Here is a 24,152-nt window from a genome sequence, read left to right as displayed (position 1 = left end):
TAAAAATGAGAGGGTTGGACCAAATATCACCAAGGCCCTTCCAACTAGAATCTTCTGAGTCTTTGAATTGCTGGTTTAAGAATTTCCAAAGTTAACATGGGAGACTCTTGCTCTCTGGAAGCCACTAGCAAATTCTGCTTTCAAATCCCAAGCAACATCATTTCTCAGGCCTCATTTCCTATTTCGACTAATGACATGCCAGAAATCTGTGTGATTTCTCCTTTGAGGAGCAGCAAAAAAACTCCACAGTGTCCTATTACAGGGCCCAGTTCTTGTCCCCAGCTCTCAAGACAGCCCAATTCTCTGAGATGAAAGAATCAGTCTCTCTCTATTACACTCAATTTTAAACCAAAACCCGAAACAGAATTTTTGACATGCCTCCCAGACTACAAGGCTTATGCTTCATTAATGATTAAAAGAGCAGCTGGTAACGTCTTAAAAGCAAGTCCGTCAGTTAGACAACTTAGCATCTGTTTAAATTCCCTCTTTTCTGCCGTCCAACACTGTAGTTCTAAAGCAAATCCAAAGAGAAAGTAAAATACACAGGTCTTCCATTACCAAGTGGTGCCTCAGTGAGGTTGTAAGAAAGCACATCCTGGCGGGGCCGGGTGGCTCATGCCTGTAATCCCAGCACTTTGGGAGGCAGAGGCAGGCGGATCATGAGGTCAGGAGTTCAAGACCAGTCTGGCCAACATAGTGGAACCCTGTCTTTACTAACAATGCAAAAAATTAGTTGGGCATGGTGGTGTGCACCTGTAATCCCAGCTTCTCCGGAGGCTGAGGCATGTGAACCAGGGAGGCAGAGGTTGCTGTGAGACGACATTCGCCACTTTACTCCAGCCTGGGTGACAATGTGAGACTCCACCTCAAAAAAAAAAGCACATCCTTTGATGAAATTCTCAGAAAACTTGCTGGTATGAAAAGGACACTTGTACACTGAATTACAGTGGGAGAACTGAAACTGGGTGCATAATTTACAATACCAGTGTAGGTCTGGATTGAAGACAACTATTACTAGACTTTTCAGCTACCAAGTTCATTCAGGTATTCATTCACTCAATCCTACAAACAATACTAAACTCTTTGGCTGAGTGGTTAAAAGCACTGGCTCTGCTGCCCACAGACCTGGGTTCAAGTCCCTGCTCTGCCACTGATAATCCATAGGCCTTGAGGAAGGTACTTTCACCTTTTTTTTTTTTTTGTGAGACAGGGTCTGGCTCTGTCGCCCAGACAGGAGTGCAGTGGCACAATCATCTCAGGTCACAGCAACTTCTGCCTCCCAGGCTCATGCCATCCTCCCACCTCAGCCTCCCAAGTAGCTGGGACTATAGGCACATGTCACCATGCCCAGCTAATTTTTGTATTTTTTGTACAAATATTTTTGTTTCGCCATGTTGCCCAGACTGGTCTCGAACTCCTGAGTTCAAGCAATCCTCCCACTTTGGCTGAAAAGGATACAAGGAATACAGGCATGAGCCATCAAGCCCAGCCGGTATTTCACGTCTAAGCCTTTGTTTCCTAGACTGTTAAAATATGAGTGATAGGCCTGGGTGACACAATGAGACTCTGTCTCAAAAAAAAAAAAAAAAAAAGAGTGATAATACCTGCCTTATAGAATTATTGTGGAAATTAAACAAAAGAATACACGTAAACTACATAACCCAGTACCTAGTGAGGAGAGGCATTCCGACCGCTACTAACAGCACCATCCCTTTTTTTTTTTTTTTTTTGTTTTTATTATAAATATATAAATATATATATATATATATATATATATATATATTATTGCACTTTAGGTTCTGGGATACATGTGAAGAACATGCAAGATTGTTGCATAGGTACATACAGGGCAATGTGGTTTGCTGCCTCCATCCCCATCACCTATATCTGGCATTTCTCCCCATATTATCCCTCCCCAACTCCCCATCCCCCCCTGTCCCTCCCCTAATCCCCCCCCAACAGACCTCAGTGTGTGATGCTCCCCTCCCTGTGTCCATGTGTTCTCATTGTTCAACACCGGCCTATGAGTGAGAACATGTGGTGTCTGATTTTCTGTTCTTGTGTGAGTTTTCTGGGAGTGATGGTTTCCAGGTTCATCCACGTCCCTATAAAGGGCACAAACTCATCATTTTTTATGGCTGCATAGTATTCCATGGTGTATATGTGCCACATTTTCTCTGTCCAGTCTATCATCAATGGGCATTTGGGTTGGTTTTGCTATTGTAAACAGTGCTGCAATGAACATACATGTGCATGTATCTGTATAATAGAACGATTTATAATCCTTTGGATATATACCCAGTAATGGGATTGCTGGGTCAAACAGAATTTCTAAGTCCTTAAGGAATCGCCACACTGTCTTCCACAATGGTTGAACTAATTTACACTCCCATCTACAATGTAAAATTGTTCCTATTTCTCCACATCCTCTCCAGCATCTGTTATCTCCAGATATTTTAATGATCGCCATTCTAACTGGCGCGAGATGGTATCTCAATGTAGTTCTGATTGCATTTCTCTAACGACCAGTGATGATGAGCATTTTTTATATGTTTGTTGGCCTTATATATGTCTTCTTTGAAAAGTGTATGTTCATATCCTTCGCCCACTTTTGAATGGGTTTGTTTTTTTCTTGTAAATCTGTTTTAATTGTTTGTAGATTCTGGATATAAGTCCTTTGTTAGATGGATAGATTGCAAAAATTTTTTCCCATTCTGTTGGTTGCCCGTTCACTCTAATGATTGTTTCTTTTGCTGTGCAGAAGCTCTGGAGTTTAATTAGATCCCATTTGTCTATTTTGGCTTTTGTTGTCAATGCTTTCGTTGTTTTAGTCATGAAGTCCTTGCCTATGCCTATGTCCTGAATGGTTTTGCCTAGGTTTTCTTCTAGGGGTTTTTATGGTGTTAGGTCTTATGTTTAAGTCTTTAATCCATCTGGAGTTAATTTTAGTATAAGGTGTCAGGAAGGGGTCCAGTTTCTGCTTTCTGCACATGGCTAGCCAGTTTTCCCAACACCATTTATTAAACAGGGAATCCTTTCCCCACTGCTTGTTTTTGTCAGGTATGTCAAAGATCAGATGGTTGTGGCTGTGTGGTGTTGCCTCTGAGGACTCTATTCTGTTCCATTGGTCTATATCTCTGTTTTGGTACCAGTACCATGCTGTTTTGATTACTGTAGCCTTGTAGTATAGTTTGAAGTCAGGTAGCATGATGTCTCCAGCTTTGTTCTTTTTGCTGAGAATTGACTTGGCTATGAGGGCTCTCTTAAACTTCTATATGAAGTTTAAGGTGGTCTTCTCCAGTTCTGTGAAGAAGGTCATTGGTAGCTTGATGGGGATAGCATTGAATCTATAAATTACTTTGGGCAGTATGGCCATTTTCACGGTATTGACTCTTCCTAACCATGGGCATGGAATGTTTCTCCATCTGTTTGTGTCCTCTCTTATTTCATTGAGCAGTGGTTTGTAGTTATCCTTGAAGAGGTCCTTTACATCCTTTGTTAGTTGTATTCCTAGGTATTTTATTCTCTTTGTAGCAATTGTGAATGGTAGTTTGTTCTTGATTTGGCTCTCTTTAAGTCCGTTATTGGTATATAGGAATGCTTGTGATTTTGTATCTTGAGACTTTGCTGAAGTTGCTTATCAGTTTCAGGAGATTTTGGGCTGAGACAATGGGGTCTTCTAGATGTACAATCATGTCGTCTGCAAATAGAGACTATTTGACTTCCTCCTTTCCTATTTGAATTCCCTTTATTTCTTTTTCTTGCCTGATTGCTCTGGCTGGTACTTCCAGTACTATATTGAATAGGAGTGGTGAGAGAGGGCATCCTTGTCTAGTGCCAGATTTCAAAGGGAATGCTTCCAGTTTTTGCCCATTCAGTATGATATTGGCTGTTGGTTTGTCATAAATAGCTTTTACTAGTTTGAGATACGTTCCGTCAATACCTAGTTTATTGAGGGTTTTTAGCATAAAGGGCTGTTGAATTTTGTCAAAGGCCTTCTCTGCATCAATTGAGATAACCATGTGGTTTTTGTCTTTGGTTCTGTTTATGTGGTGAATTACGTTTATAGACTTGCATATGTTGAACCAGCCTTGCATCCCTGGGATGAAGCCTACTTGATCATGGTGAATAAGCTTTTTGATGTGCTGTTTCAATCGGTTTGCCAGTATTTTATTGAAGATTTTTGCATCTGTGTTCATCATGGATATTGGCCTGAAGTTTTCTTTTCTTGTTGAGTCTCTGCTGAGTTTTGGTATCAGGATGATGTTGGTCTCATAAAATGATTTGGGAAGGATTCCCTCTTTTTGGACTGTTTTGAATAGTTTCAGAAGGAGTGGTACCAGCTCCTCTTTGTATGTCTGGTAGAATTCGGCTGTGAACCCATCTGGACCTGGGCTCTTTTTTTTTGACTGGTAGGCTATTAATTGCTGCCTCAACTTCAGTCCTTGTTATTGGTCTATTCAGGGTTTCGACTTCTTCCTAGTTTAGGCTTAGGGGGGCTAATAGCACCATCCTTATCTTTAAGGCATCTGTTACATTCTACTGAAAGATAAGGGCAATGACACGAAAGGTACAAGCAACAAAAGAGAAAAATAGAGAAACTGGACTTAAAACTTGTGTACATTAAAGGACACTATGAACAAAGTATAAAAGGCAACTTATAGAATGGGAGAAAAAATTTGTAAATCACATATCTGATAAGAGATTAATATCCAGAATATATAGAGAACACCTAAAATGGAACAACAACAAAACTCAATTAAAAACTAGGCAAAGGGCCGGGCAAGGTGGTTCACGCCTGTAATCCCAGCATTTTAGGAGGCCAAGGCAGGCAGATTACCTGAGGTCAGGAGTTCGAGACCAGCCTGGCCAACATGGTGAAACTCTGTCTTTAAAAAAAAAGAAGAAAGAAGTGAAATGAAAAAGAAAAGAAAAACCAACTAGGCAAAGGATTTGAACAGACATTTCACCAAAGAAGATATACAAATGGCCAATTAGTACATGAAAAGATGGTCAATATCACTAATCACAAACAAAATGCAAATAAAACCACAATGAGACACCAGTTCATACCCATTATGATGGCTAGTATAGAGAAAAAAAATAAGCCAAGTGCAAGAGTTCTCGCCTATAATCCCAACACTTTGGGAGGCCAAGATGGAAGGATCACCTGAGTCCAGGAAGTCCAGGAGTTTAAGACCAGTCTGGGAAACATAGGGAGTCCCTGCATCTACAAAAACAATTTTTAAAAATTAATTGGGCATGGTGATGCAGGCCTGCAGTCCTAGCTACTTAGGAGGCTAAAGCGAAAGGATTGCTTGAGTTCAGGAGTTCAAGGCTGCAGTGAGCTATGATCATGCCACTGTACTCTAGCCTGGGTAACAGAGGGAGACTCTGTCTCTTAAAAAAAATTGAAAACAGAGACATGAATAGATATTTGTACACTCATGTTCATAGCAGCATTATTCACAGTAGCCAAAAAGTGGAAGCAACGCAGGTGACCATCAATGGAAGAATAGATCAACAAAATGTGGTATAAACATAATAACAAAATATTATACGGCCTTAACAAGGAAGGAAACTTTGACATGTTCCAACAGAGAAGAAACTTGAAGACATTATGCGAGTGAAGTAAGTCAGCCATGAAAGGATAACTAGTATGTGATTCGACTTATATGAGGTTTCATAATAAATATTACATGACTCCACTTATTTAAGGTTCCATAGCAGTCAAATTCACAGTGACAAAGTAGCATGGTAGTTGCCAGGGGCTGGGGGGAGGAGGGAACAGGAAGATATTATTTCACTTTTGCAAGATGAGAAGCGTTGTAGAGATGGATAGTGGTGATGGTTGCACAACAATATGAATATATATGTACACACATATGTATTTTTAGAGAAGGAGTCTCGCTCTGTTGCTCAGGCTGGAGTGCAGGGGCGTGATCTGAGCTCACTGCAACCTCTGCCTCTAGCAATTCTTCTGCCTCAGCCACCCAAATAGCTGGGACTACAGGCACATGCCACCATACCCAGCTAATTTTTTGTATTTTAGTAGAGACAGGGTTTCACCATGTTTCCCAGGCTGGTCTCGAACGCCTGAGCTCAGGCAATCCACCCGCCTCAGCCTCCTAAAGGCATTAGCCACCACGCCCTGCCCAATGTGAATATATTTAATGCCACTGAACTGCACACTTAAAAATTGTTAAAATTGTAAATTTTGTTACATATATTTTATCACAGTTAAAAAAATAGAAACAAGTGCTCTCATGCAACATTTAGTCTAAATGATATATAGCATAACAACATATTTTGCTTTTACACACTCACTGCCCCGTAAGGTGTGACAGTACAAGCATTCCTGTACACCCTATACCACCACAGTTTACGGACTGGGAAACTGAGTTTTAGCACAGTTACTGGACTCATATAATAATAGTCACATACAGATGCAAAGATGGGACTGACTCCAATCTAAAACAAAGAGTACTAAGTGCTGGAAGAGAACAAAGAGAGAGCAATGGGAGTCCACATTCCCACTGGTGGAACTAAGCTATCTTTCTGGAATTCCAATTTGAAATCAGTTTAGGCTCCTTCTTGTCCAAATGGAAACAGACCATTCTTGATATCTAAAAGGCAACATGAACAAACAAAAACGCTGGAGCAGGTGGGAGCAGTGGCTCACGCCTGTAATCCCAGCACTTTGGGAGGCTGAGGCAGGCAAATCACCTGAGGTCAAGAGTTCGAGACCAGCCTGGCCAACATGGTGAAATCCTGTCTCTATTAAAAATACAAAAATTAGCCAGGCATAGTGGTGCATGCCTGTAATCCAAGCTACTCAGGAGGCTGAGGCAGGAGAATCGCTTGAACCCGGGAGGTGGAGGCTGCAGTGAGCTGATTACGCCACTGCACTCCTGCCTGGACAACAGAGTGAGACTCCATCTCAAAAAAACAAAACAAAACAAAACAAAAATGCTGGAGCTAGAGCCCCTGGCTGGAGAGGAAAGCTCCGCCTACTTGAGCCAGGAAACTTTAGGTAAGTTTCTGAACACCTTTAAGTCTCTGTTTCTTCACCTGTAAGATGAAGATAATGTCACTGACTTAAGAGCGTTTCCAGAGAAAAAAGTTTTTTAATGAGATAAATATGCACAGCACTCAGCAAGGTGCCTGGGACATGGTGAGGGGCAGGAATGATGGCTAGTAACGTTAGCTTTGAAAGAGGCTAAATACCAGTGGCAGGATGGAACCTATGGAGTGAATAACTTGCAGAATACACTCTACCATGTGCTGCGAAGGTCACAAGCAAACAGAAAGCACACATCCTGTCGTGGAGGAGCCTCCCACCTTATTCAGAAGGTATGATAATAAACACATGACAAGGTAAATAACAACAGTAACTGTGGAGGGAACGAATCAAGAAGCTTAAATATATTAGTTGACTGCAGGGCAGTGTGCTAGGGATTTTAAGCACATTATCTCATTTAATCTTCACCAAAACCCGGAGGACAAGTAATATTTTCTATTTTGTAGGTAAGGGAAGAGTCAAATGAATTACGATACGGATAGCAAGCACTGTGAGCTCAGAGAGGAGATTCATTACCTAAACAGGGTAGTCTAAGAAAGCTGCCTGTAGGAAGAGGTGAGGGGCAACGGGCATCAGGCTTGATGATTGAATGGAGAAAAGCAGATAATCTCCTAAATCAAGAAGATTGGAGGGAGCAATAACATATGTACCAAGTCTGAGACTGGTTTTTAAAAGTCTCCTTTTCTAACCATAAAGAGCTGGGTCAGCAGAAAAAGCCTGAATGTTATTTATATCTTTTCAGACTACTAGGTTAGCTCAAAATTTCTGGGCGATTTACCTGCTAGGTCAAGAGCAACAACCTTAACTGATGATCCTCTGGGCAATGTATTTATACCCCTTTCCTTACCTACTGTCCCAAGTCAATAAATAAATAAATAAAGTAGATTATAGAGAAATATGCTAAAAACGGCTCTACAATGTTGCCTCTCCAACACATGAGTAGATGAAGAGTAAAATACAGAAGTATTCTATTGTGTGTAATAAGCATCTCAACAGATCTGTAAGGATGCACATTATGGGAAATTTTTTCTCCTTTGCATTTTCCTATATTTTTCATATTTTCTATCTGGTTATACATCATTTTGTAAAAAGCACAATTAAAGGATGGGCACAGCTGCTGAACTCTATAATCACTGCACTTTAGGAGGCTGAATTGGGAGGATCACTTGAGCCCAGGAGGTTGAGGCTTTAACTACGATCGTGCCACTGCATTCCAGTCTGGGTGACAAAGCAAGTCTCTGTCTCTTAAAAAAAAAAAAAAAACACACACACAATTTTAGGAGAATTTTAGATATTCCAATAGCTGACTTCTAAGCAGTGGCATTCCTCTAGAAAAGCCCTGGGAATGTGTCAGCTCCTGTCCTTGTACCTGATTAAGAGCAGGAGGAGGAGCAGACTGACACCCCACGTGGCTTTCGATGTCAGGGGTTTTAAGGCCTGTCCAGGCAATTAAGGACAAATGCTCTTGGACTTCTTCCCAGGGCTCCATCAACCTGCCTTGGCACCTTTCTGTTTCTGAGGGGGGGGGTCATAGACAATGTCCCTACCCTTGACCTCAGAAGAAGCAGCACTGACCACAGCTGACTTCCCCCCTCCCTCACCTTTCCTCCCTGATTCTGCACAGGAGCTAAGAGAGAATGATGATCTTCTGGTGACTGCCAAGGAGAAATCTCCCTACCTCTGTAATGAGATTCATGCTTCCATGCTATTCCCCTCCTTAGAAGTCTTTCATAGCTCCCCAGTACCTCTAAAAAGAAAGTCCTAACTACTTGGCCAATACATGAAGCAAGCCCTCCACAATCAGGCCTTATCCTCCCTTTCCAATCTTGCCTCCTATCACTCCCCTTTGCTAGGCAAATGGAATAAATCCCATCACCCCCGCCTACCCCTTCACATCCAGCATTTGCTCAAGATGTCTCTGCCAAGAAACCAAACATCCCTTTCCATTTCTACACAAACCAAATCCTACCCATTCATCAAAGCCCTGCTGAGCAGCCACCACCTCCTCAGAGTTTTCCTGAGTTCCTCCTTCCCTCCTACAGTGTTCCTCCTCACTCTACTCTTGCTGAGGGCAGCACAGGGTGACAGGATACCAGCTCTGGAGCCAGAATGCTGCGTTCAGACTCTAGCTCCCTCACTGCTACTGTGTGACCTTAGGCGGGTTCCATATCTGCTCACCGTCTTAGTGTCCCCCTCTGAAAACATCTGAGATAACAATAGCATCTTCCCCACAGCATTGTTGTGAGGATCGAATGACTGCAAGTGTGCCCACTTCAGTGTCTGGCACACAGGAACATAACATTAAACATAAAAAAAGAAAAACCCAAAACTGGGAAGCTGAGGCCGGGAAATCGCTTGAACCCAGGAGGCAGAGGTTGCAGTGAGCTGAGATCGCGCCACTGCACTCCAGCCTGGTGACAGAACGAGACTCTGTCTCAAGAAAACACAAAACAAACAAACAAACAAAAACCCTAAAACCTTTAGCTGTTATTATTACTACCTGAGGCCACCCCTCTCCTCCATTCCCTTACTGCATTTATTTATCCAATCTTATGACTACTTTCTACCTTATTTATTTTAGATATCTATACACTAGGAAATTCTTAGTTTGGTATACACAGATAGTACAGGGTCACTGAACGAACAAATGAACAAATTCTAAATAATCAGTCTTTTAGTCTGTCCACAAGAAAACTCACATTTAATGTTGAAGAAAGATAAAGAAAAGATTAAAGAAACAGAACTTTAAATCAAGAACAACAGTTCTCAAAGTGAACCAGCAGCTTCAGCATCACTAGAGAACTTGACAGAAATGTAGAATGCTAGTTCCTAGCCCAAATTTACTGAAACAGAAACTCTGAGGGTAGGCTCCACTTTTAACAAGCCCTCCTGGTGATTCCCTTGAGGCTGAATCATGAGATCTGAGAGCAAAAAGTAACATACATGGCAGCACAGAATGAGCACTGGTCCAGGAGTAAATTCTAGGCTTACCTGTGGCATTGACCTTGTACCAGTCTCTTAACTTCTCAGAGCCTCAGTTTCCTTATGTGACACAGGGATGATAACACCCAAATAGCTAAATGTTGTGAGAATTAAATGAGATTCCATGTACAGAGTTTGCATATAGTTGGCACTTAATAATTATAAGTTCTTTCCAGTTCTCTTCCTGTGTATCTCACAAGATTGTGAACAGTAAATAAAATCAGTGAAGCAAAAGGGCTTTGCAAATACTTGCCCTTGAATATCAGACTCCAAGTTCTTCAGCTTTGGGACTTGTCCTGGCTTCCTGGCTTCTCAGCTTGCAGATGGCCTATTGTGGCACCTCATCTTGTGATTGCGTGAGCCAATACTCCTTAATAAACTCCCCTTAATACATATATCTATCTTATTAATTCTGTCTCTGTCCTCCTAGAGAACCCTAATACAGACCGGGCACGGTGGCTCAGGCCTGTTATCCCAGCACTTTGGGAGGCCAACGCGGGCAGATGATGAGATCAAAAGATCAAGACCATCCTGGCCAACATGGTGAAACCTGTTTCTACTAAAAATACAAAACTTAGCTGGGCGTGGTGGCACATGCCAGTAATCTCAGCTACTCGGGAGGCTGAGGCAGGAGAATCGCTTGAACCTGGGAGGTGGAGGTTGCAGTGAGCCAAGATCGTGCCACTGCCCTCCAGCCTGGTGACAGAGCAAGACTCTGTCTCAAAAAAAAAAGACCCTAATGCACATGGCAATCTGAGGCACAACTAATTATTCTTGGCATAAATGGCCAGGTTAAACATCTACCATTCACAGGATAGTCTGAAGTAGTTTATGTGTACCACCACTCAGTCTACAAACAAACTCTGCAACAGAATATCTGTTTCTTCCCTGTTTATTAAAGCAGAACAATGGCGAGAATACATGCCCACCACCCCCAATATTTTGATCAGAATTCACTAACTAGACACCGATCTTTGAATCTAAACTTTACTCTTAGAAAAGGATTTTCTGAAAACTTTTTTTAGCCAACACAAGGAAAACTGCAAACTTCTGCAGACCACAGTGGACCTGACTTGGGGAACTCCCCATGTATGAGATCCAACTCCAAGCAGTTGTAGAAGGCTAAGATTATGGCAGTTAACATTTTGAAGCTTGTTGCAGAACAGAAAATTAAGAAATACAAGTAAGTACTCTTTCTTCCTCTGCACTTCTTAGCCTCTCACAGCTTGGCTAGGCTTACTCTCTCTCTTTCTTTTTTCTTTTTTGGAGATAGAGTCTCACTCTGTTGCCCAGGCTGGAGTGAAAATGGCACAATTGCTGCAACCTCCACCTCCTGGTTCAAGTGACTCTTCTACCTCAGCCACTGAGTAGCTGGGATTATAGGCATGTACCACCATGCCCAGCTAATTTTTGTATTTTTAGTAGAGCCGGGGTTTTGCCACGTTGGCCAGGCTGGTCTCAAACTCCTAGCCTCAGGTGATCCCCCCACCTAGGCCTCCCAAAGTGCTGGGATTACAGGCGTGAGCCACCACAACCCGCTTACAGCTGCAGTTTTTAATCATTAGCTTTGTTGTTGTTACTTTATTTCTGTATTCCCCTTCCCTCCCTCCCACCAGCGCACTACCCGCACCGCCCCCCCGCACATTCTTTTAAAATAGTACTAACACACTAAATGTCACGAGAAAGTCACTTTGACACTTTGTCACAACAGTACAAAATATACATTAGAGCCTCATTCTATCCATTAATCATTTACCTGAACTAAACCGAAATGACCTACTGGCTACCTGGCAATGGGGAGCCATCATCGTCTTTAGAGTCAAGCATCTTTTGTGAACCCTGGGGCCCGGTAGGGTATCTTCCTTCACAGGTCACAGACGGGCCAGTTGTTTCACATACCCTCTCCAGATAGAAAATCCAACCCGAACTTAAAGTATTCTGTTATTAACAGTGGCAGTTTCGATTTACTGAGCTTTTACAATGTTCCAGATACTATGCTAAGTGTTTTCATACATTATCTCATTTAAGTTGCATTACTCTGTGAATATGAATCAATCTCCCTCTCTCTCTCTCTCTCTCTCTCTCTCTCTCCTCTCTCTCTACTGATAGACTAAACTTCAGATAGGCAATACAATTTTCTGGGGTCACACAGCCGGGCAATGGGCCAAGTCAAAATTCAGCTCAGGTCTTTGTGGCAGAAGTATCATGCTCTTACCACTTGCTACATATCCCTACATCCCTTGTATTTGTATTTTAAATTAACTTCTAACCCTCGACTACTACCTTGTTATTTTGCAGGTGTAGAGGTTCCTAGTACAAAGGGGACAAAAAAGAAAACCATTCCCCCAGGTTTTCTGGTCCCTCCATTAATTGGCTGGAATTCAACATCCAGCTGAACAATGAGTTTTTGGAATGTGGCTGCCATGCAGGAGCATCTGAGGAAAGTGGGGAGAGGACATGAAGAAGAAGAAAGGAGGTGAGAATCCAGACGCTCCGCTGGGTTGCAAGGGACAAGATGTCCAAACCATGGGAAACATTCTTTTGGCATTATAAAAGATACTACACCAGCAAGTAAAACAAGGCTCCTAAATGCTAATTTGCCAACAGGAGAGATCTCAGTAAGTTTACAGGCCCCACTAAAGGCTTGACAGTAAGCTAGAAATTCATAAGCAAAGCAGAAAATAAACAATCACTACTGCCGAAATCAGGCCCATAAGAACACCAAAGATCCTGGCTCATAAAAGACGTTTTACCAGTCCTTCAACCAACCAGGAGGAACCCAGTTTTCAAACAAACTAATCAGCATTCTTGACATAAGCCACTGCCTTGGGTGAAAAGGCAAGTTGCTTTTTTAGTAAGGAAGTCCCACACCATGGCCATTTCCGGTATTACTTTACCTACACTTTGGGCTTTCCTTATCCAGGATTCTGGCCATCTCTGGTGTCCCCAGGTGTCCAGATCCCCCCCTATAGGATTAACAGATAAGGCTGGGTACCATTCTCTCTACTTTGCCAACAAAAGATTCGGCGTTGGTAAATTTAATATGGTGAGGGGGAACAACAGTCAATGTGCAGAGAGTACTACAAAGAATATCAGAACTTGAGAACTTTAAGGGACCTACCACATCTCATCTTCAAACACTTCACTTGACAGACAGGAGAACTTCAAATTAGAAAGGGCACAATGTCACATGGAGTCATTGGCAAAACCACTGCTAGAGTCCAGGCTTCCATGATTCCCAGTCCAGGGCTCTTATCATTAAATTACACAGCCTCCCTTCTTTCCTGGGAGGCACTGCAGGCATGCCATCCCCCTGCCAAGATAATCAACCCCCAAGAGCCCCTCCTCCCATCCCAGTCCCTCCTACAGCCCAGCTGAGTTGCAGCTCAAATTAGCAAGTCCTGGAGCAGGGGGCATTTCTGGGAAGGTGCCCAGTCTGAGGGTTGCTGGTACTGAAGAGGAGGGACAAGGACGGAGAAGGAGGTGACATCCCACAAAGGGTTTGAGAGAACTGGGTCCTAGGGGCAGTGGCGGCGAGCCTGCTGGGCTGGATAAGGGCACATGCAGTGGCATCTCCCAAAGGGCAAGGGGGAAGCAGACCAGCAGTTGGCACCACCTCTAGGAGCAAAAGGAAGGGCTGAGTCCTGATGGGCAGGGAAGCCTGGAGCATCTCTGAGTCCAAGTTGGGCCTCAGGGGCGCCTCCTGGCAGAGTGGCACTGGCGACCGTGAGGTGGCACCATTGTCCGGGAAGAGGACCGAGGACACAGATGCCCTCCGTAGGATGGCACTGGCACCCAGCGGAGGCCCAGCCCTCGCGTGAGGTGGCACCGGCGCCCAGAGAAGGCCCGACGACCAGGATGCCCAGCCCTCCCGTGGGGTGGCACCGGCGCCCAGCGAAGGCCCAACGACCAGGATGCCCAGCCCTCCCGTGAGGTGGCACTGGCACCCGGCGAAGGCCCTGTGACCAGGATGCCCAGCCCGCTCGTGGGGTGGCACCCGCGCATGGCGGAGGCCCAGCCCGCTCCTGAGGTGGTACCGGCGCCCGGCGGAGGCCCACAGTCCTCACCAGCCGGATCAGCTGCCGCCGTCGCCCAGCCTCCCGCCCCACACGCAGCCTTACCGAGGCACTGCCCCACTGGGGTGCTGAACGGGTTCCCCAGGAGGAACTCCATCTTGGGTGGACAATACGCAGCAGCCCGGGCCCCCTGTCTGCCACCGAGATCTCCTCTGTATCCCGCCGGGATCCAGTCCTGACTGACACTTGCCCCCTCCCCACCCTCTGGAACGCCGAGGGCCAGGTCCCCTAGCCCCGCCCTCTTACCGAGTCTTTATTGGGGGACACCTACAAAGCCCGCGTCCGATTGGCCGCTACACCTTCGTCAGCAAAGCCCCACCCACCCCGCAGCGACCGATTGGGCCGACAACCTAGCTAGGTCAGCGCTGTCCCTGTCAGCCGTGGCGGCACCTCCCCTGGCCCGCCCCCGAAGAGGAAGCTGTGCATTTTGATTCATCTGTATTTTGGTCAATCTAAAGGATCCTTATTATTATTGGACAAAAGATGAGTCAATCATCCAGAAAGGAGGACGGAAGAGAGGTGAATCTAGGAATATCCCCGCCCATAGAAAGTACTGATTGGAGAAACGTTTGTTTTCTCTACAGCTGGTTGGTGTAAGGAGTGTTTTCCCACCCGGAGATGTGGTCACGTGATCTGTCAACTTTCACCCTGGAAGTCTCCCTACTGACTTTCCCCTTAGCAACCAAGTCGCGGTGCTTGGTTCCCCAGCAACCGGGAGACGCGTCTGCTGCGTGGAACCAACCGAATTTCCAACGCTTGAGGTGAGACCTGGGAGCTGAGGCTCCGAGAGGACTCGCAGGGACAGATAGTGCCCGACAACTCACTCCTGTGACCTTTTTGTCTGAAAACGCCGGCCCGGCCCTTCTCATTTATAAATTGAGCACGTAGGTCCTCTCCCAGGCACTTTACAGTGCAGCTGAGACAGCCAAGACACTTTAGTCCTGGGCTTGTCAAGCTTTTGAATAAAAAAGAATACTAAGGGAGCATTTCCCGAGGGAACAGGGTCAGAATGGATTAAGGGGTTCCGTCTTCCGGCCTCCTTTCATAGAAAGAGGGGTACCCTGTCCACTGATAACTTCTTCCAGAATTTAACTGTCATATCTGACCTCATAACTGTCAAATGATTTCATCTTGGTACTGTATAAAGTGCTTTGGATGTGAATACGGCTCCTCAGGTTCCTTCCATATCTGTCTCTGTCAGTAACTCATTGTATGACTTTGGACAAGTTCCTTTCCCTCCCTGGAGCCTCCGGTTCCCTAGCTGGGAAATAAGGACATTAGGACTCCCTTTTTTATGGCCTCTGCAGCTTACATGTACTTAAATAATGCCTGTACACTGAATACACAATAAGCATTCAGTACATGATTTTCTTCTTTTGAAACAAAAATTTTTCATTATTTATTTTTAAAAACAGAGACAGGGTCTTGCTATATTGCCCAGGCTGGTCTTGAACTCCTGAGTTCAAGCAGTCCTCCCACCTCAGCCTCCCAAAGTGCTGGAATTACAGGTGTAAGCCATCTCACCCAACCAATTTTCTTCTTATTAATTCACGGCCAGTAGGGACTATAGTATTCAGACCCTGTTGACCCCAGGTTATTGTTGCCCAGGAAAATTCTAGATCTGTTCTCTTCGAGGAGGCCGCTCCGTTGACAATTGTGTAAAACTCTGCTGCTTTCCCCAGCTCCTACGTCTCTAGTCTTCAACAACACTATCATAAGGCAAGTCAAAGGGACCCAGGTTGGGTGATAAACTACTAAGATCCCCATGGAGAGCTTTTTGGGCCTTGGCCCTGAATCCAGGACAACTGTGAGAAACATTGTGAGCTGTGGCAATGATATCCCCAGTACCCTCAGTTGATTCATGATTAGGAAATGGACTCCGCCATATCCTAAGCGTATGAAGTTGGGCATGTTAATTAATTAACCTTTCTTTTTTTGTTTTTGTTTTTGCTACCATGCCCTTTATTAAAAATAGGAGTATGAGCATGAGAACAAGCATAACATTTTTAAAGCAAGAGATGGTAAAGGGAAAAATAATTTCAGCACTGTGCTCCAGATCAGTGTGGCAAAAAACCAAATCAACAGATACTCCCAAGCAGCTGAGTCTGCAGGAGAGGAGCTGGTGGCAAAGACTCCAGCATTGCCTTAGCATCAGCCACAAAAGCTCAATTCACCAGAAACAGGAAGCCCCTGCCTTACCTTAATGCCCACAGGGGGAGACCAGGTAAAGCACCAGTCAATTCTTTTTTTTTTTTTTTTTTTTTTTTATCTCCATAAGGGTCATCTATTTTATTCCCAGCACCAATCTGCCACAGTGCCTGGCATTCAGGGGGCACATATAACATACTGAGTAATCAGTGGAAAAACAAACGCTACCAAACTCCATCAGATATTCAACAAACACCTGTCTGGGGGCCAGTGCCCTGGGTCATGTTTTTCCCTTGAGATAGAATGCTTCTTCTTCTTTTTTTTTTTTTTTTTTTTTTTAGAAGAAGAAAGAGAGTAAAAGAAAAAAAAAAAGAATGAAGAGGAAGAGGAAGAGGGAGAGAGAACAGGGGTGTTGCTTTATTGCCCGGGCTAGAATGCAGTCTAAAAATGCATATGCCTGTAATTGTGCTTAATAATAGAGACATGAAAAAAAAAATGAGGGAAGAAAATAACTAACAAGCAGCCAACCAATATTTCATTTAAACCTGTAAATAGGTGTGATGTGGTACTGATAAGAGTGTATACTTTGTGTATTTAAAGTGGAGAGTTCTATAAATGTTAAGTCTACTTGTTCCGGATCTGAGTTCAAGTCCTGGATATCGATGTTTTTTCTGTCTCATCAATCTGTCAATATTGATGTTGAAGTCTCCCACTATTATTGTGTGGGAGTCTAAGTCTCTTTATAAGTCTTATATATCTGGGTATTCCTGTATTGGGTGCGTATATATTTAGGATCTTTAGCTCTTCCTGTTACATTGTTCCTTTTATCATTATGTAATATCCTTCTTTGCTTCATTTGATCTTTGCTGCTTTGAAGTCTATTTTATCAGCAAAAATTGCAACTCCTGCTTTCTATTTATTTATTTATTTTTGCTCTCCATTTGATTGGTAAATTTTTCTCCATCCCTTTGTTTTGAGTCTTGTGTATCCTTGCATGTGATAGGGGTCTGGATGTAGCATACCAATGGGTCTTGGCTTTTTTTTGCCTGTCTGTGACTTTGGATTGGGGGATTTAGTCGATTTAAATTTAGAATTAATAATAATATATGTGAGTTTGATATTGCCATTTAATGTTAGCTGGCTGTTTTGCCCATTAGTTGATACGAGTTCTTAATTATGTTGATGTTCTTTATTTTTTGGTATTTTTTAGAAAGGCTGATAATGGTTGTTCCTTTCTATGTGTAGTGGTTCTTTCAGAAGCTCTTGTAAAGCAGGCCTGGTGGTGATGAAATCTCTGAGTGCTTGCTTGTTCACAAAATATTTTTCCTTCGCTTATGAAGCTTAGTTTGGCTCGATGTAAAATTCTGGGTTGAAAGTTCTTTTCTTTAAGGATGTTGAATATTGGCCCCCACTCTCTTCTAGCTTGTAGGGTTTCTGCTGAGAGATCTGCTGTGAGTCTGATGGGCTTCCCTTTATGGGTAACCCGACCTTTCTCTCTGGCTGCCCTCAGTATTTTCTCCATTTCAACCCTGGTGAATCTGGCGATATGTGCCTTGAGGTTGGTCTTCTTGAGGAATATCTTTGTGGTGTTCTCTGTATTACCTGGAGTTGAATATTGTCCTGCCTTGCTAGGTTGGGAAAGTTTTCCTGAATAATATCCTGAAGCGTATTTTCCAGCTTGGATTGATTCTCTTCGTCACATTCAGGTACACCTATCAAGCGTAGATTAGGTCTTTTCACATAGTCCCATATTTCTTGGAGACTTTGCTCATTCCTTTTTATCCTTTTTTTTCTAATCTTGTCTCCTCGTTTTATTTCATTAAGTTGGTCTTCAACCTCTGATATCTTTTCTTCTACTTGATCAATTCGGCTGTTAAAGCTCGTGCATACTTCGCCAAGTTCTCGTGTTGTGTTTTTCAGCTCCATTAATTCACTTATATTCCTCTCTAAATTGTGTATTATTGTTGACATTTCGTCAAACCTTTTTTCAAAGTTCTTAGTTTCTTTGCATTGGGTTAGGACAAGTTCTTTTAATTCCCAGAAGTTTCTTATCATCCACCTTTTAAAGCCTGCTTCTGCTAATGGAACACAGTCTTTCTCCATCAGGCCTTGTTCCGTTGCTGGTGAGGAACTGTGATCCCCTGTAGAGGGAGAGGCGTTCTGATTTTGGGTATTCTCAGCATTTTTAGGCTGGTTTCTTCCCTTCGTTATAGATTTATCCATCTGTGGTCTTTTCTGAATGGACGTCCAACTTGTTGATTCCCAGCGCTAAAATCTGAGCAACCTACTGCGCCGGCCAAAACAGCGGCGTTAAGATTGATGGTGCTTTTCTGACTCTGTACCAAGAACCGCCGCACCAAGGCAGCGGCAAAACCGCCTCGCCGGCCACAAGAGTCGCGCTGGCGACCCGTGGGGCTCCTCCGCTGGGAATCTCCTGGTGCGTGAGCAACAAAAATTGATCTGAAAGTGTGGCATCCTCTCGTTCTCTGCACTTTCAGTGGGAGCTACAGTCCCGAGCTGCTAGTGATCAGCCAACTTGGATCTCTCTCTTAACCTTTCTGAGTAGCTTCTGTTTTCTTATCTGGATATTGGTGATTATTAGCCCTACGTATAAATTAAATGTCTAGAAATTTCTCACACCCACATGTTACCAACACCCTAGCCATCTCTCACCTCAGTATTTTTGCAATTCTCAGTACTGCTGCTAGAGTGAGCTACTTAAAAACTAAAATCTGATCATGTTGCTGCCTTTATTTATTTATTTTTGAGACAGAGTCTTGCTCTGTCGCCCAGGCTGGAGTGCAGTGGTGCCATCTCAGCTCACTGCAACCTCTGTCTCCTGGGTTCAAGCGATTCTCCTGCCTCAGCCTCCTGAGTAGCTGGGATTACAGGCGTCCACCACCACACCCAGCTAATTTTTTTTTGTATTTTTAGTAGAGACGGGGTTTCACCGTGTTGGTCAGGCTGGTCTTGCACTCCTGACCTTGTGATCCGCCTGCCTCAGCCTTCCAAAGTGCTTATAGGCGTGAGCCACCACACCCTCCCCTTCCATCCCCTCCCCTCTCTCTTTCTTTTGACAGAGTTTGGCTCTTGTTGTTCAGACTGGAGTGCAATAGTGCAATCTCGGCTAACTGCAACCTCTGCCTCCCAGGTTCAGGTGATTCTCCCGCCTCACTCGGCATGTACCACCATGCCCGGCTAATTTTGCTGACCTTTTATTAAGCCCTCAGTGCTTTCCAGGGATTCTAAGACAATAACAAAACTCCCGCAGACCTCTCCAACCCTGCATCACTTCAGCCAAAGTGCAGCATGTCTGTTCTCTCCCACCTGAAGGGCCTTGCTATTAAGTTACCTCCTCCTTCTTTCCTACTTGGCCTTGAGATCAGCCCTGTCTTCCTTGGCCAGCCAGGTGCCCCTAATGTATGATTTCATAGTTCCCTACACCTACAAATTATCATGGTTTGTAATTAAATATTTGTATTATTGTTTGATTCATGCCTGAAGCAGGGGTAAAATCATCTGTTTTATTCACAGCATGTAGCAGTTACTCAGTACACATGTGTGGACTAAATACGTGATCTCACACATGTAGGAGGGAGGAATTACCTGCCTTTTACAATGGGAAAGCCAAGGTTTAGATAGGTGAAGTGAGTTACCAAAGATGCACAGTCAGGATCCAAATCCTCCCCTGATATACTTAACAAAATAACATGTGTAATAACAACCCCATATTACCTAGCACAGCAATTGCTGGGCTTCACTGAAAGCAAGCTTGATCTGTCAAGGGTAGCAGGCCCTGATGAAGTAGGAGGGATAAGTTTTGAAATCAGAATTAAGAGTCATTTCCCAAAGTATAGCACCATTTAAAAAAAGAAGAGGCCAAACACTTTGCAGAAAACATCAGTCAAACATAACACATTAAAATTCCCCCAAAGACAAGCTGATGACAAGTTAGGGGAAACCATTGCATAAGAGTGGGGAGCTATGAGAGAGAGGCCAAGGTCTGGAACTGTCTTTGAGGGTGGAATCAGTCACCTCATTGAGGCGGAGCCGGTGTAAACAGATTGGAAAGAGTGGGAAGAAAAGGACCAAGGTCTTGGGAGGATGGAAGGCACAGGTGGAGAAGGGGTAGGGGCTGAAGGGTGTGAAGGTTATGCCTCTCCTGTGAGCAAAAGAGAAGCAAGAGCTTATAGGGACATTCGATGAGGGACAGTTCAGGGCAAAGGATGTGTATTTACAGAAGCTGCATCCAGGTGGATGGTCGGGGAGGAAAGAGGAAGGCAGTCTTAGAGGGAAGTCTTTAAGACCAGGTGATAGGTTGTATGGCCCAACCTGCCTTTTCAGCGGACACCGTCAGCCCTGCACTAGGAGTCTCTCCAGCCGAGTGGAATGAAAAGGAGAGCACAGGGGCTGCCTAGCATCAGGGACCAGCAGGGCAGAAGGACAGGAGGTTCAGGGAGGCCCATGCGCTGGGGAGACATGTGGGCAAAGATAGGAAGGAGGGCCAGCAGGGAAGCAAGAATTGGGGGGGAAAGCAGGGGGAAATGTCCCTCCTGGATGTCTTCACCAAGAGGATTGGTAAGGATGAGCATGTGGTCTAATCAGGCACAGCAGCCTCGGGTCAGCCTCGCAGTGTGACTGACCAAGTCTACAGATCCCCCTGTGCTGTGCTGTCTCGGCCAAATCCCTCTGGACCATTAGCAACAGAACCTACTGGAGGCTGGACATAGTGGCTCACCCATATAATTCCAGCACTTGGGAGGCCAAGGTGGGTGAATCACCTGAGGTCAGGAGTTCAAGACCAGCCTGGCCAACATGGCGAAACCTCGTCTCTACTGAAAATACAAAAAAAATTAACCAGGCGTGGTGACGGACACCAGTAATCCCAGCTACTGGGGAAGTTGAGGCAGGAAAATCTCTTGAACCCAGGAGGCAGAGGTTGTGGTGATTCGGGACTGTGCCATTGCACTCCAGCCTGGGCAACAAAAGTGAAACTCTGTCTCAAAAAAAAAGAAAAAAAGAACCTACTGGAGCTAGCTTAAGTAAAAGAGGATTTCATGTGAGAAACAGGAAACTCTCATGAGGCCTGGACTTAGGAACATTAGGGACTGGAAAGCCAACAGGAAGGAGGCAGCCTCTGTCTGCGTCGGTCTGTCTGTCCTTTGTCTTTTGTTTTCTGGTTCCCAGGTTCCCATCTCTGCTTTTCTCTGTGCATCTGCCTCCTCCCGCTCTTGCTCTCTGTTTAACCATGTGCCCAGTCAGCCCACGCTCCCTATTCCTCCCCAGCTGAAGCAGCCAGCTCCAGTGAGCACTCTCCTTCTGCAGCCTCAAATTCACATCTGCCCCGGGGAGGACATGAATGGTCAGCTTGGGTCAGGGGCTCCCTCTGCACCAGGGAAAGCTTGTGCTGTGGTAGGGGGCATACACACGTAACTGCCTGGGGGGGTGAGGTGCTCAAGGAAGAGGAGCTGCAGGCTGACCTGCCTGCCTGGGGATACCCAGGGAGCACAGTCAGGGGTTGATACCCACAAACCCAAATGAGGATGGGCACACAAAGTCAGAGGCCTGACACAGGGCCACAGTCGTAAGATGAGCCAAGATCACAGGCTAAGGAGACCAGTGTGGACACCAGTCCAGTGGGTCCAGGAAGGGTCCCAGCTGTGGCTGTAGGGTCAAGGGATGAAACCCTGTGGACAGGCCCAGTGGGTGCCAGGAAGCCCTGGAGCAGCCTTGGTGCAAATGTACAAACCCCGAGATGATACAGCAGGCCCAGGGCTGGGAGTGGGGCATTCTTCAGTGTCAGTGGCCACAGCAGCACCATAAGGGGAAACCTCATATACGGCCGGACACGGCAGCTCATGCCTATAATCCTAGCACTTTGGGAGGCCGAGGTGGGCGGATCACCTGAAGTCAGGAGTTCGAGACCAGCCTGGCCAACATGGTGAAACCTCGTCTCTACCAAAAATACAAAAATTAGCCAGGTGTGGTGGTACATGCCTGTAATCGCAGCTACTCGGGAGGCTGAGGCAGGAGAATTGCTGAACCCGGGAGGCAGAGGTTGCAGTGAGCTGAGATCGCACCATTGCACTAAAAGAAGAAAAAAAAAAAAAAAAAAGAAGCAGACCGTGAAGGAGGAATGTGGTGTTTTTTAGGGAAAACATCGGGGAAGATGAACCGGCTATATGACTCGATGGAGCCGAGGGTGATAGACGATGGCATGCTCAAGCTGGCTGTTGGGGAGCAGGGCCCCCAGGAGGAGGCTGGGGAGCTTGCCAAGCAGGAGGGCATCCTCTTCAAGGATGTCCTGTCCCTGCAGCTGGACTTCCGGAGTATGTATCCAAGGCTCAGGGGTGGTGGCCAGGGTGGGGCCTCCCGGGCTTTCTCTGCTCCATCTTCAAGCTCCAGGATTCCATGCAAAGTCCATGGTGGAGGTTCCCACATCAGCATTAGGGCCTACCTGGGTTACAAGGCATAGGAGCAGCACAGATGTTTGTAAAGCTTCATTACTTAGTGTCTTCATCATTTGAATATCCACAACACTCCTGATTCTATGTAAGAATAGAAAACAGGATAAAATTGTCCCACTCCAAATCTAAGTGAGCCTCCAAGCTGACTATGCTCTTTCCGTCACACAACTCCATGTGGGTGTCCTTGGAGTGGGGGTCCCTGGCAGGCAGAGCCTAGGAAGTCCCATGTAGCCAGGAGCAGAGGGTAGGAAGTGTGGGAGAAGGAGGAAGAGCGGGCACTGAGAAAGCAGCTTCACCGAAGGGGTGACCAAAGACGGGCTGGTGGCAGGAGGGGCACAGGCCATGAGGCAGGGAGGCCCCTCAGGGGTGGGAAGATGTGGTTCAGGACCAGGTGGACCCTTATTGCTTCAATGTCCCGTCTGTGAAATGGGGTGACCGTCATCCCTGTCTCAAGCATTGGGCCGGGGGACAAGGTGAGACATCACTTGCACAGTGCCTGGCTCACACAGGAAGGCCAGCGAGCTGCGGCATAGTAAGTCAAGGCAGAGGCAGTACAAGAGCACTGAGAGAGGCGGCCAGGGATCCTGAGCCCCCCCGCCTTGTATCACGTGCAGGCAAGGCCACAGCAGAGTGACCTTGTCTGATTCACATTCCTGCTCTGTCTTGGGGCCCCTAGGCTGGCCGGCATCCAGGCAACAACAAGGGAGTGCTAAGACACTGCCTCGGCCCAGCCCGGCTGCCAGAGCAGGGACACGACAGTGGGCAAGACAGGCATGGCCCAGGCACAGCCCCATGAAGCCCACAGGCCTCCAGGGCTGATGACCCAAGCAGGGAGGTCCCTGAGCCGTAGCCCTGAAACGGGGCACAGAACAGGTGTGGCACAAGGGGCTTTTGCGGCTGACTGCTTTCCCTCCCCCACCTGAGGTTCATGCAGCCAGTATTGGGCACCTGCCTGTTACATGCCAGGTGCTGTTCTAGGCACTAGGGATTCAACTGTGAATAAAAAGATAAAAAGCCCTGTCCTCATGGAGCTGACATTCAACTTGGTGGGGGACAAAGAAATAAAACGAAGAAGGAAAATAATACAATCTGCTAAAGGTAACATGTGCTGTGGAGGAAAAAAGGAAGGAGAGGAGAAAAGGGAAGTTGAGGGTGGGGTGCAATGTTTTATAGGGTGGCTAGGGGCTTCACTAAGAAGGTAACACTTGAGCAAAGACTTGAGGTAGGTGAGGGAGAGAGCTGCTGTAGAGATCCACTGGGGAAAGTGGAGCAGCCAGTGCAAAGGTCCTGGGGCAGGCTGGACCCACCTCATCAGCCCTGCTGAGGAAGCCAGTGTGGAGACAGGTCAGGGAGGTCATGGGGTCAGCTGATGTCAGCTTGGGGCCAATGGAAGGTGTT

General features: G+C 45.5%; 2 protein-coding genes across 14 annotated transcripts in view; one reads left to right on the top strand and one right to left on the bottom strand.

Annotated features, from left to right (window-relative positions):
• Positions 1-14,387, bottom strand: part of TOM1L2 (target of myb1 like 2 membrane trafficking protein) — a 122,218-nt gene extending 107,831 nt beyond the window's left edge. For 6 of the 9 annotated variants that reach the window (XM_032270698.1, XM_032270700.1, XM_032270701.1 and 3 more), the window contains exon 1: positions 14,185-14,387. In XM_032270698.1, the coding sequence (XP_032126589.1) occupies positions 14,185-14,236 (52 nt within the window). In that variant the 5' untranslated portion in view covers positions 14,237-14,387. The remainder of the gene's footprint in view (positions 1-14,184) is intronic. The other 3 variants (XM_032270702.1, XM_032270705.1, XM_032270704.1) reach the window with 3 other exon arrangements.
• Positions 14,388-14,721: 334 nt separating this feature from the next.
• DRC3 (dynein regulatory complex subunit 3) overlaps positions 14,722-24,152 on the top strand; it is a 43,447-nt gene continuing 34,016 nt past the window's right edge. For 2 of the 5 annotated variants that reach the window (XM_032270713.1, XM_032270709.1), the window contains exons 1-3: positions 14,722-14,900; positions 15,748-15,858; positions 22,440-22,616. In XM_032270713.1, coding sequence (XP_032126604.1) covers positions 22,457-22,616 — 160 coding nt within the window. In that variant the 5' untranslated portion in view covers positions 14,722-14,900; positions 15,748-15,858; positions 22,440-22,456. Of the gene's footprint in view, positions 14,901-15,697; positions 15,859-22,439; positions 22,617-24,152 lie in introns of all 5 variants that reach the window. The other 3 variants (XM_032270711.1, XM_032270710.1, XM_032270712.1) reach the window with 3 other exon arrangements.

The sequence above is a fragment of the Sapajus apella genome, unplaced genomic scaffold (genome assembly GCF_009761245.1).
Source record: "Sapajus apella isolate SASKATOON/1434 unplaced genomic scaffold, GSC_monkey_1.0 scaffold215, whole genome shotgun sequence".
Lineage (NCBI taxonomy): Eukaryota > Metazoa > Chordata > Mammalia > Primates > Cebidae > Sapajus > Sapajus apella.
The sequence above is the reverse complement of the archived record's forward strand: the minus strand, read 5'-3'. Positions and strand labels throughout refer to the sequence as shown.